At 37.4% G+C, this 12,413-nt stretch overlaps 1 protein-coding gene across 5 annotated transcripts in view; it reads left to right on the top strand.

Moving 5' to 3' along the window:
- Positions 1-12,413, top strand: part of ARHGEF3 (Rho guanine nucleotide exchange factor 3) — a 139,502-nt gene that overhangs the window by 113,482 nt on the left and 13,607 nt on the right. For all 5 annotated transcript variants that reach the window (XR_007509261.1, XM_049826231.1, XM_049826230.1 and 2 more), the window contains one exon: positions 6,541-6,648. Coding sequence is in view for 4 of the 5 variants with exons in the window: in XM_049826231.1 (XP_049682188.1) it covers positions 6,541-6,648 (108 nt within the window). In the remaining variant the exon portion in view is untranslated. The remainder of the gene's footprint in view (positions 1-6,540; positions 6,649-12,413) is intronic.

The raw sequence follows: 12,413 nt of genomic DNA, 5'->3' as shown, positions 1-12,413 counted from the left end.
ATTTTTTTTAATAAAAATGTCCAGAAAGTTAGCAACTGCAAATCCAGAGTTGTTCCTGTAAATAATTATCTCAGAACTTGTTGAACTCCAATAAGTTGGGATGTTTTTAACAAGCATTGTCAATTTCTGTGGTTTTGTATGTCAATTGAGAAAAAGTTAGTTTGCCTTTGAAGGTAAACGAGGTAAATTCTAAAATATTCTAAAATGCTAAGTTCCCGTGCCAGCTTTCACACGGCACTTTCTGGGCTGCCTTAAAAATCTCTCTAAATTCCTTTTGTTGAGCTTGTTTTTAAATAAAATCAGAAAAATCAACACAGTGTGGTTACAGTAGTGCTGCATGTGGGCTGAAGACACAAGTGTGATGACCCCTCAGGGAAATATTTTCCCTTGTTTGTCAAATTCAGCACCAGTCTCCGACATGGAGACTGTTGTTGAAATTGCTGATAAGGGGTGGGAGAGTCGGGTGGAAAAACAATCATACCAGCAGTGAACATACGTTTGCTTTTACTGTTCACTGCAAGGAAATCAGTGGCTAAGCTGGTCAGGAGCACAGAGTGAACGAATTTTGAAGTGAGGTACTGAAGCACATGAAAACCTTTTATATGGCACTTAAGACTACTACTCAGTGCTCTTCAGTATGTGTTAATCCAGGTCATTGGTTCTGCTGTTTTCAGGGCAATATAAAAGGAACCTGGCCCAGTTCTTTTTTGTTTCCTTTCCTTCTGTTTTTTAGTAAATGAAACCCAATCTTTTGTTGCAGTAATTTATACATCAAACTGTGATAATTAAGCCTTGGGTGGCCTTGGTGAATGACAACGTGTAGAAAATTAATCGATATTATTAAACAGATTTAACTCACTCTGACGCTCTGCTTTGAATTTGGGGAAAATTCCATTCTTTACATATACTAGTAAAAGATTTGTTTTATTTTGTGGATGAGGAGCACAAGAAGTGTTATCTTCTTCCCCTATATAGCCTCCTAGAAGCTTTGGTATCTGTGCAGTGTGTTATTGGAGACAGTATATCCAATTATTAGGTGCCTGTTTCACTAATGAAGAAATAAAAATATCAACTTAGCTATCAGTACATTGGAACTAATGTAAGTGCCTAATTCTTCAAAGGATCTTCTGCTTTAACAATGCTTCCGTGGCTGTTGAATGCTTAGTTTGCCCCAGGAGTGGGTGCTGTGTGCTAAGGTTCAGGCTTTTAAATGGTAATGGGTGTGTATTAGAGCCAAAAATAATGATAAAAAAGTTACCTTTTGCCAAGACGTTGTCCTTTTGAAATGACTATATCACAGTTTTAAAAAGCGACACCTCATTCAGTTATGCAAGGCACAAAGACTTAGATTCTACTGAAGAGGGAGTTGGCCAAAGTTACTCAGAGGAGTATGGCTTTCTGGTAGCACTATAGCTGAAGCTCTTTGCTGTATGCCTTTCCCAGCTGTCTAAACCATTAGGTTAGAGTTTAGTGTAGAAGATACTAGGATATAATTGTATATAGGATCTACAGAATAAATTACAATGAAGAAACAATTTGGAGCACTGTGTCCTTCATTCCAAATTAGAAGAGTGGTGAGGCATGGCATCTTTGAAACTTATCTGATAGCCTCCTGTCTTAAATCAGTGATAATCAGTGAATATGCCATTGTGATTATTGTAATCTTTCTTCCTGCAAATTCCCCAGAGAAGTATATGATAATAATATCCTCTCTCAGAAGAACATAGTAGTTGTTTGAGATGTCCATTGTCTGGTTTTGAGAACCATCCAGATTTTGGACAAAGATTGGCTTCTTTTACCAGTTTGTTCACAGTTTCAAGAGTTCTTTTTGAGGCTGCATATATACACAGTATTTCCAGCTTTAATTTTTTGCTCTCTGAATTCAAATGTTACCAAAGTCATCTTGAGTTCAGATATACAGCTCCCTCCAAAAGCCATCTGCTCTTTGTTCTAGCCCAGTCAGGTATTAATTTGACTTCACTTGACTGTTCAGCCTTTGAAGTTCCTGCACTCATGTTTCCCTCAGCTTTATTTAGCCTTATATCAAATTTAAAGCCCTGTCAGATTAACATTACTTGTTCACATATACCAGCTCCACATTTTGGAAACTCTGCCAAACCGTAGTCTGGATCTTTTGTTTTTTAGCTTACTTCCCGTATTGTTTTGGCAAGCCTTCGTGACTCTGCAAATGCAGTCTTAACATTTGGTACTTTCAAAATTCTGAAATTATTTTTTAATACCAATAATAACAACTTCAAAAGGTCAGGCAAAACTTTGTAACTCCTGAATTTTATGTGTCATAACTTCACCCAGTTCCCAGTCTGGACAGGTGATGGTTGTTGCAAGTGGATCCAGCCACTAAATCCTATCTCACAATCCTGTCTGCTTCCAACTTCCCTGAACTGAGCGAGGGAGCAGGAGGGAAGGAGGACTTATGACTTGTAGTAGCTCTGAGTCTTGTAAGGATACTCAGAGGTATAGACCTGGGATCTGATGTTCATTCTGTCTGCACTATATGTCCTTACCGGAGCCTCTTCATGCTGGGCAGACACTAGAATAACAGAGTTTTGTGTTCCCATGTGCTTAGATTCATACCCCAAAAGATTTTATGATTGTGTGACCCCTGGTTAACTGGAAAATCAGGGATTTTTGAGAGACAAATTAGTAAAATAATGAACATGTACTAGGAATTCTTAACTGCAAGCAGTTTATTATTTTAAAAATAAATAAATGAAATTGAAGAGGCTTGGGAAGCAGCATCTGGAATGCAGCTCCCTGATCTTATTGGACTAATGTGCAAGTATAGATTCTGGTCAGTATCTCTGGGTGAAGCAGAACAGTTCACACACTCTCCATTTATCTGTTGGTTGTGAAGAGCAGAGCCCTTGGTGAAAAGAACAACCATCTGTTTAAAACTTTTTTATGCACTTGACTGTGGAATTTTTCCCTATCCAGATCATTGGTCTCAACAGTTTGTTCAGCTTCTCTGTGGTGCTGGTTTGGAGAGGTGACTGACAGCTGGAGAATGAGGGTATTGATGAAATGGGAGATAGAGGGGGAATGGATGTACACCATGCAACGGAAATACTGTGATCGAGTGTCTGACAGTTTCAGTATTAGCATCTTACAGTTTTAGAATTGCTCCGGTAATGCTATATTTTCATTGCACAGTCAAAGCCTTACCCGTACAAACCTACATACAAACCCGTACCCCACAATGGAGGGGGTGACTCAGCGCTGATTGCTTTTGTTGTTAGACTTCTCTGAGGGAGATGACACCTAGAACACTTGAAGTTTGATGAGTTTTCACATCCAGCTAGGTATCTTAACCTACCAGACAGTTTGTAATGCAGGGTGAAAATCACATTAGAAATATTCAGAAAGCTTTCTCCATAATTAAGAACTTATGATTAACAAGATTTACTTTCAGAACTCTTTGGTAAAGGTGTAAAGTCTCAGTCTTCTGAAATTATCTTAATTATATTGAGAGAATCCTGTAATAATACTGATCTCTTTTAATAAAATTGAATTCCTAATTTGAACTACATATTTAGCTGTTTTGAATTCTGATCAGATTTTTCAGTGTGAGATCAGAATACGATACATTGCATGAGGAACTCAAAATAGGATGCTGACACATAAAGGAGTAGGACCTTTGCAGGCGTACCTTCACAACCCATTATCTAACTTTAACTTTCCTTTGACTGCTGGGAGAAGTGCTGACCTCTGGTGGCTTAAAACAAGAGAGAAGCTCTAGAAGAGCTTAATGGTTTTTGATGGTGGCTGAAACTGTTTGGAGTTCCTTGTCTTTAACATCAATTTCTGTTTTCAGTAAGGTTTTGCAGCATGAACGTTAGTAAAAATTATACTGCCTTAGCGTTTTTCTCCTTGAAATGGATAGGGGACTTTTAAGGGGCCGGGGGGGCCTCTACTGTGTTCCCCCTGGAACTGTAGGCATCCTTGGCTAGGAGACAGGGCAGGTTTCAGAGACCCTTTGGGCTGTCTGACATGAAGAAGGGGAATCATATTTCTTTTTTTCGCTTCCTCTCACTCTCCAAGAGAAAGAGTTGGTTTCCCCTCTTTTTACTCAGGATTATTTTCTCCAAGGTTATTTGATGCTGTGCATCAATTTTCACAGCTGCCTGAGGTTTATGTGACCCACACGGCAGAGCAAATTAGGTCCTGGTCTGAGTGCTTAGCCTGCAGGCTACAGTCTGCAGTCACGCAGTATTTGGAAGTATTCAAATAAGGATAGGCTGACTTGCAGTTCCTTACGTAGTTTTAAACACTACTCAGTAAGCGTCGTTCAAGTTTTTTGCAATGCAGTCGAATGAAATGCTGCAGAGAGGCAGTGAAACACAGATTTACTACTTCTGTGATTTCATCTGCTGTCAGTAGTCTCCTCAGAAAATTATCCAAGGGCTTTGGGGCTTAGTTTTGTTATAAGTTAAGACTGAAAGACTGCAAAATTGTGAACCGATCACAGTGTGTGTGAAAAAGGTCTGTAGGACTATGGGGACGGTTTAACTTTCAGAAAGCAAGATATTGCTATGATATTGTGTAGATCAAATTTGTACTTTTTTGCATGGGTTTTGTCTTTTGACCAAAGAACATACACATAGCAGCAAAGTTGTAAGATAATAGAAAGGATACAGTAGTAAAGAAGGAGAAATCTTTTCTATTAATCCTAATTCCCCTCTCCCTGTCTTCTGGAAAATCCACACAGTCTTGATTTCCAGGTTTCGCTTTTGGGCTGTGATACTTACGCCTAAGTAATCTTTGCTGCTAAGGTAGAGCTGCTAGCAAAAGCTGTGCTGCTGGCATAACACTGCCCAACTCTGGCTGGGACTTCATGTCCTTTCACTGCAGTGCAGCACAATTCATAACAAGCAGGCTCTGCCATGGGATATTATTTGTGCACCAGGACTGGCATTCTGAATAATCGTAAAAAATGATTAAAAACCCCCAGCCAGAGCCACCAGTTAGAGATGAGTTACAGTGGAATCTCAAAGATTTTTCTTCTTTTGTGGGGGGAGGGGGGTGGGGGTGGTGATGCTGTAGATGCTAGTGGTGCTGCAATGACGTAAAAAAAATACTCCCTTCAAAAACCTGTGTCAAAGACATGGTTGCTGAAAAGGAAGGAATATGAATAGCAGTGCAACAGTGAAGATAAGGATGTAACTTCATTTAGGCTGCTAAAATTCTTTAATAGCAGCTTTCATGTGTGGTGGAATACGTTATTTTTGCTAGAGGGTTAAACACTTTGTCCCTCATCTCAGCCGGCATTTATGGATTTCCAGGTCTGCCTGCTGAGAAGTAAATTAAATATGTAGCTGCTTCTTACCTTTCCTCTGTTGCTCTACTAATGGAAGAGAATTTTTTTTTTTGTCAGTACTACAGATGATGATCATTGCTGCTGAGATTTATTATTTTGTGGTATCAGGAAGGATGACAAATCTACATTATTTCCAGAAGGATTTCTGAACAGAAGGATAATAGGCATGCTTCATTTTCTTAAAGCTATGTCTAGGAAATTGGAGGCATAGCAAGCCTACACAAACTTTATAAGCATGGCTGAAAAAGAAAGATGAACTGCTTTAGGATGTCCTTGAAATATGATGTTGGATGGGTTTTTTAACTTCACTTGGAAGGTTTGGCTCTTTTTCTGTCAAAAGTTGCTTTTTGCATGTGGTGTTCAAGATCCATTAAATGTCAGATGGAGGTTAGGAATCCAAGGGTAACTGTTCTATTTTTATGTATTTATAATCACTTTTTTCTTGTGTTACTAATTCTGTTAACGGAGGTTTTTTTAATATTGGCAGGACAATTGGCATATTATATTGAAGTGGCTATGCGTTATTATAAGCACTGTTAACAGTATGTACAAAAAGAAAAACATTTAATTGAATGCTTTATGGTAGATTTTTGTGTAATTTTCCTTTCTATTTTATGCAAAAATTAAATATATGTAAACATGTTATTAATGTGTTTGCCTGTATATATATTTCCATAGGAACATGCACTGAAAGGACAATTACAGTTAGAGATTTCTGTCTAAATTATATACTCTGGAATAAAACACATTTAACTGCATAGTCACATAGTGACAGTGCCAGAGGCAAAGAAACAGAATTGGTTTTTACTTGAAAATATCCCTTTCAATGACAAGATTGTCATAACATGCATTAGCTGCAGAGCACTGCTGAAAATTTCTCTTTTATGAATGAGTTAATATAATAAAATGATTTAGTCTTTCTTTACCTTCCTCCCTTCCCCTGCTTCCAGCCATGCCAACTTCTCCATCATTACATTTTTCAGCTGTTTCCAGGATCTGTATGTACCAGCCAAGAGTAATCTGTCATTGTCAGTGTTTAAAACTGCTATTGTTTTACTACCCTAACTATATACCAGGTTTGCAAACTTGCTTTTTACAAATGCTTTCTTAGGAAAATCAGCAAAACTGTTAGCAACGTTTACCTGATAATGCTCACACTGCCCCCATTTTTTTTCTCCTTTCCCTTGTCCTCCTCCCTACTACAGGAGCCCAGCAACAAACGGGTGAAGCCGCTTTCCAGAGTTACATCACTAGCGAGTCTCATTCCTCCTGTACGAGCCACTCCATTGAAGCGGTTCAGCCAGACACTTCAGGTAATCGCAGTAAATGCATTGCTGCATTGAACTGCATTGCTAAAAGGGGAATGCATACATAGTCACAATTTCTTCTAGGGTTAGCATGGGAATGTGAACTGCACCTGGGCGCGCGCGCACACACCCCGTTGTAATGTGCTAAACAGGTTTAGGCAACTTAGGAACACAAAGTAACTCAACTTGAAAACTCGGAACTCTCCCCTCAAAAAACCACTTCTCTGTCCAGATAATAAATGTTTTTTAATTACTAGTAAGAAAACTATTGCACCTGTAGCATATAAAAGTTGTTATACTAAAGGATTATGATTGCTTTTTAAATTAGATGAACAGAATTTTCCATGACAATTTCTATTTATTTTGGCTGGTTTCTTTGAAAATGTTATTTTGGGTACAATTAGTCACGTAGGACTGCTAAATTTCCTTCTGTGTGCTGAATTTGACCTTACCTAAACAGAAGAGCTAGTGAACAATTGGAAAAAAGTCATTTTTGCAAAGCTGATGATGAAAATTAATAAAGGGCAAGCAAATTTTAAATGCAGTTTAGAAATTAAATGATTTTGTAGTTGTAATTTCTATATTATAGATTAGGTGCATCATATTTAACGTACTTGGAGACTAATGGAACTTTAGTTTATAAAGTATTTGTGCCTTCAAGACCTAGAGACTGCAAAACATTTGGGTGCTCAGCTCCTAACGGCTATCATGAGTGGCAGACAGTTGGGAGCTGCAATGCTGCTGTGGGTCTAGCCTAGAAAGCCAGACTGTTTCCTCTTTAAAACAGTTTACGTAAGAAGGCATGTATAAGATCTAAAGAAAATTATTCAACAGGCCTAATTTCTTTGATGAGAGGAAATACAAAAATATCTTGAATGTATTAAAAACGTTACTTAATCAAAACAAGCTTGATTAGAGCATTACTGAAGTTATTTGTTAATCTCAAGGAGGAAAGAAATAAAACTTTAGAGCTGCAAGTCTCATGACAAATAAAAAGTCATGGGAAAGAACCCCATTTTTCTGTAGTGGTAGTTATCTAGAAAACAAAATTTTTTATTAAAAAATTTGTTTTGTTAAAAAATTCATTATTTTTGTTAAAGAAACAGAGTTTCTTTAACAAACTGTGTTTTCCTGTGTTGGGTTTCTACGATTTTGAAAGTGCAAACATCTGCATAGAAAAGCCGCATCATGTGTGGGGTTGGAGGAAAGGCAAAATGGCTGAACTCCTCTCAGTCTGGGTTTGATCCAGAAGGTGTATTATAGCGTGACTAGAGCAGAGATGCCTGTATTCCCTTGGGTGTATAAATCTCCTCCATAGTCTGCCTCCAGGAAAAAAATTGGCCTGACTCTGAAAGGACTACATTAGTTCCAGTTGTGAGGAGTGTGGAAAGTGAATTAATTTCTTGGCTAAACTGCTTCTGAGCATGGCGCTTCCCTTTTCACAGCCTTAGACAGCTGTTGTCCTCATTTAAGTACCTACGCTATCGTTCTGTAGTGAATGCCTTTGAGACTGGCTTGTCCAGTACAATTTGTATTTAATAAAGTTTGATTTAGACTCTCCGAAACAAACTATCCTTTCATGCATGTAGTAGCCGCTTCCCAAGATGAGAGCTACATAAATGTGTTCCAGGGCAAATTTTGACAAAAATAATGAGACAAAATGGTGGCTTCATTGCAAGTCCTACTGTTACAAGCATTTCTGTCTTGCTCTGTTCGTACTGATTATATATTAATTAACTGCTTCAAAGCAGATTAAACACTGATGTTATTCATGCCATGTCGTCTAAGTAACTATGTGCTTGAAGGAGCTGTGATGAGACATCAACCTGTATGTTCTCCAAATCCTAGGTCTGAATCCATTTCCAAGTGATGAATGCTGGTGATGTCTCTCAAAGCTGCCTTCATAGCTGGCTGTAAATTGACTTCTTATCTGATTTTGTCAGCAACAACAGAACAGGGGAAAAAAGACTGAGCTGCTTGTGTTCGGGGTCCCATTTGGAATTAGTTAGAAATATTCTGGGAAGCGTGTATAGCTTATTTACTTTATTATGTATTGACATAACTGTCGCTGTGCCTTGTGGAACAGTATAGAACAGGGTTTTTTTTTATGGTGTAATACCTGTAAAAAGAAAATGGTGTTGATTTTTCTGACTGGATGAACTTTTATGTATCTTCATTGTTAAGTTATTTCAGTCAAAACCCATGTTTCTTCTTCCATTGCTGTTAGATGTTCTGTATCTGTAAAATGAAGAAACCACCACAACATCCAAAACAAACAACTTCTTCCCCTGGAAGAAAACAAAACAAAGCCAACAGAATATCAGTTCAAAAAGACCACTCCAACAGCATCAATAAAAGGGATTAGAAAATGCTGAGTTTCCTTTATGGCATTTCAAACAAACCTTCTTACATATTCTTTCTGAATGGAAGATACATGTAAGAGGGGGAAAAAAGTTTATTGTGCATAATTTCCCTTACCTCTGTACATGTAACTTCCACTTTATATTAAAGGACTTTCTGCATGCCAGTTGGAGAAACACCTCTGTGTCTGAGATCTGTGTAGTGTCTTTTAAGATATGTTCCTAGCAACTTTTCGTGTTTTGCATATTTTATCAATTACAGAAGTATTTGATTTTTTGTGTCTTCCTAACTTTATTACAATTTTCCACATTATTGTCGATACTTTTCCCCTAGGACTCCAAGTAACAAAATACATTTAAGTCTTTCCAGCTTGCTTTCTGGTTTTTTTTTCACTATTTGTAGTCACTCTGTTTCTGTCGCATAGAGCACTGTAGACTGACTAATATAATGCTGTTAGATTCATCTATGACAGAGTCTGTCTGTATATCTTCAGGTTGCCAAATGCTAAGCGCATCTTCTTACTTGTTTATCCACCTGGAAAACCACTTTATTTCATAGCTGTATTGTCAGTCTGCATCAAGCTAGGCTAATGATTATGATGATCTGCTTGTTTCTGCTTGGTCTTACAGCTGTGCTGTTCGGCTTAAAAGATGAAAATAGGATCAGAAAAAGAACTCTAGCTGATGCTGAAGAGAGAAATTAAAGTCTTGCTAGCTTCCTCTGCAGCTTCAGTTTTCATCAGTATGTCTTGAATTTAAGTAGGGAGTCCAAATTATTTTTATCTATCTTATGACACCAGAAACTTCTAAAAATCCTTAAGAGGAAAATGCTTTTTAACATCAGTTCTGAATGCTAGGATGTTGATCTGTAGTGCTCTTTTCCCAGTACATAAAACTGTTTGCTTTACTGCAGCTGAAATTAAGGTTTGTTAATTGCATGAATTAATATCAGTAGCACATAGACCCTTCATAGTAACAGTCTTGTAACAGCCAATGAAAGCTATTGCAGGCAGATAAATACAGTAAACAAAATCAGGGGTTGTGGCTGGATTCTTCCCCAGCTCCTTTAGTTTTTGGAGGTTTTGATAATCCCAGATGGGCATAATTTTTAACCAGTATGCTGGACATGTTTTTTAATGAAGCCACAAACTAGGAAAATATTTTTAAAAGACTGGAGGCATAGAAATGCTGCTTCGACATTCCTACAATTCCTTCATGGGATTCTATCGTATGACTGATTTCTCCCCCGCCTTTCATGGCATGTACCAACCAAAGATACCATCAGAGTACCTTTAAACTTGTTTTTAAAAATTTCTGGTAGAACTTCATTTTAGGGCTCTATTCCACTAAACTGAAATGGGTCGGTCTGTTTGCAAAAAAAAAAATGGGTAAAACAGTAGAACTGAGATGCTTAAACTGATGTTGTACATTTATCTTAAACTATCAGAGAGTTTTATTGAAATAATTTATTGTTTATTTGGGGATTTCTTTAGTTAGGCTTATATAGGTTTATATCTCATTTCTATTCTTGCCTGTTACAGCATTGATGATTGAAGTATGCCTGACTCTTAAGAGACAAAGTATTAATTTTAGCATTAAATACTATTTCCCTGGTGATGTATTAGTTTGTCTCTTTATAGCTTTACAAGCCAATTTCTGCAACATTTATGCAAAGGAAAAGATAATATCTTAAAATAAGCTTGGATTCCACACTAAAGTATGTGATTCCCAGCCTAACTAGACTTTAGTGTACCAGGATGAGTCAGTCAGTGTTTTTGCCTTTGCTGTGTTAGTGTATAAAAGAAGGAAACGTGCCAGACAAAGAAACCACTTGCTCTTGAAGTGAAATTTGTCCTCATTGTTAAATAACACCTTAAAACATTTCTGTCCCTTTCCCCTAATAAATACCCTCAATCCTATGTTCATTATTAATATTAAGCAAGGTATACTTTCTATGGTTAATTAAAAGGGTGATGTATGAGAGAAATCAATTAAATATATAGTTCCTCTGTCCAGGTAGTAAAGATGATAAGCAAGCAGGATTTTGGGGAGTTTGGTTCCCTTTTGAGTTTCTTAGCCTTTTTGTGCCCCTTCTGCCCAATGGAGGACAGTATAGGGCTGTAGAGAATAGTATCAAGCATTCTCGTGCAGCACAAAGGAACGTTACTATCAGTGGATGTGAAAGCTTACTTTTCTCAAAACACTGTATGTAATTTCAGTTTCCTGTTACGGGTGCATGCCATTTTGTAACATGATATATGACTATTTGTTAAAAGGTTTCAAGATCAAGGCATTTACTTTAAAAATCAGTCTGCCTGGTGCCTTTTGTTATAAGTACTTTCTTGCATTCAACATAAAACATTCCTTTAAGAAACCACCACAAACAAAGGAGCTATATACTGGAGGATACCTATGGGAATGCATGGAAAGGGGCATTCCACCTTGGGTCATGGAATGACAACTGTTCTGCTTGGCTGCATTCTTGTGGTGGGTGACTTGTGTATGCAACACACCTGCCTCTTGTCCCCAGTCTTTCCATTTGCATGTGAAAATAATGGGCTTCATGATTCATCATTATAACAAGTGTAAATTAAGCATGTAGTTTCACGTGTGTTTCTTTATCTTCTTAACTCTTGAAGGAAGACTAGCACCTGACTTGCAAAGTGTTGGAAGGTTGGTATATACATATGTGTGTGTGTTTATTTTTAAGGGTTTTGTCAGTTCCAAGTAGGGCTCAAAATGGCTTCTGCTAAAAGCCACAGTTTTCATTTATGTCTTCTGATATTTTAAAAAAATATCGTTTTTATAGGCACTATTTTCATTTCATGGGCTTGTATCTTCAGAGGAGAATTTGAAATACTGTACTTTGTATATGCTGCTTTCAACTTGGAAATGAAGAGAATTTATTTTGTTTTAAATATTCTTACCCAAGGCAATTGAAAGATGATTGTGTTATGTAAGGCAGGTTTTAAATAACAACAAAACTGTAGAGTATTTAAACAATGTGAAATACTTGAGGCATTTCAGAGGTAGGACTTCAAAAAGAAGCCTCTAATTTTAAAGCAGCAAGAAAGGAATCTTTTCAGAATAGCACATTGAAGGCATAAGGTATCCATCCTTAGCCTGAACTGTTTCTAAGAGTCTACAGGCAAATAGAACTCTCAAGTCTCACTTAAAATTGGACTTGTTTTTATTGAAGTTTAAGACCAGACCACATAATAGATTCAGAGGTGCTGGTACACATCATCAGGGTTTAGAGGCTCCAGAAATATTAAGAAAGATTCTACAATAGTAGAACACAAGACTGGTATTTCACAATTTGCTATCTGCTAGCACTGATTGACATGTTTCTTCAAATGCTGAGAAATAAGTAGGAGCAAGTGGTGTGAGAAGCCTCTGGCTTGTGGCTTG

The sequence above is a fragment of the Accipiter gentilis genome, chromosome 23, assembly GCF_929443795.1.
Source record: "Accipiter gentilis chromosome 23, bAccGen1.1, whole genome shotgun sequence".
Lineage (NCBI taxonomy): Eukaryota > Metazoa > Chordata > Aves > Accipitriformes > Accipitridae > Astur > Astur gentilis.
This window is presented reverse-complemented; position numbering and strand designations above follow the sequence as displayed.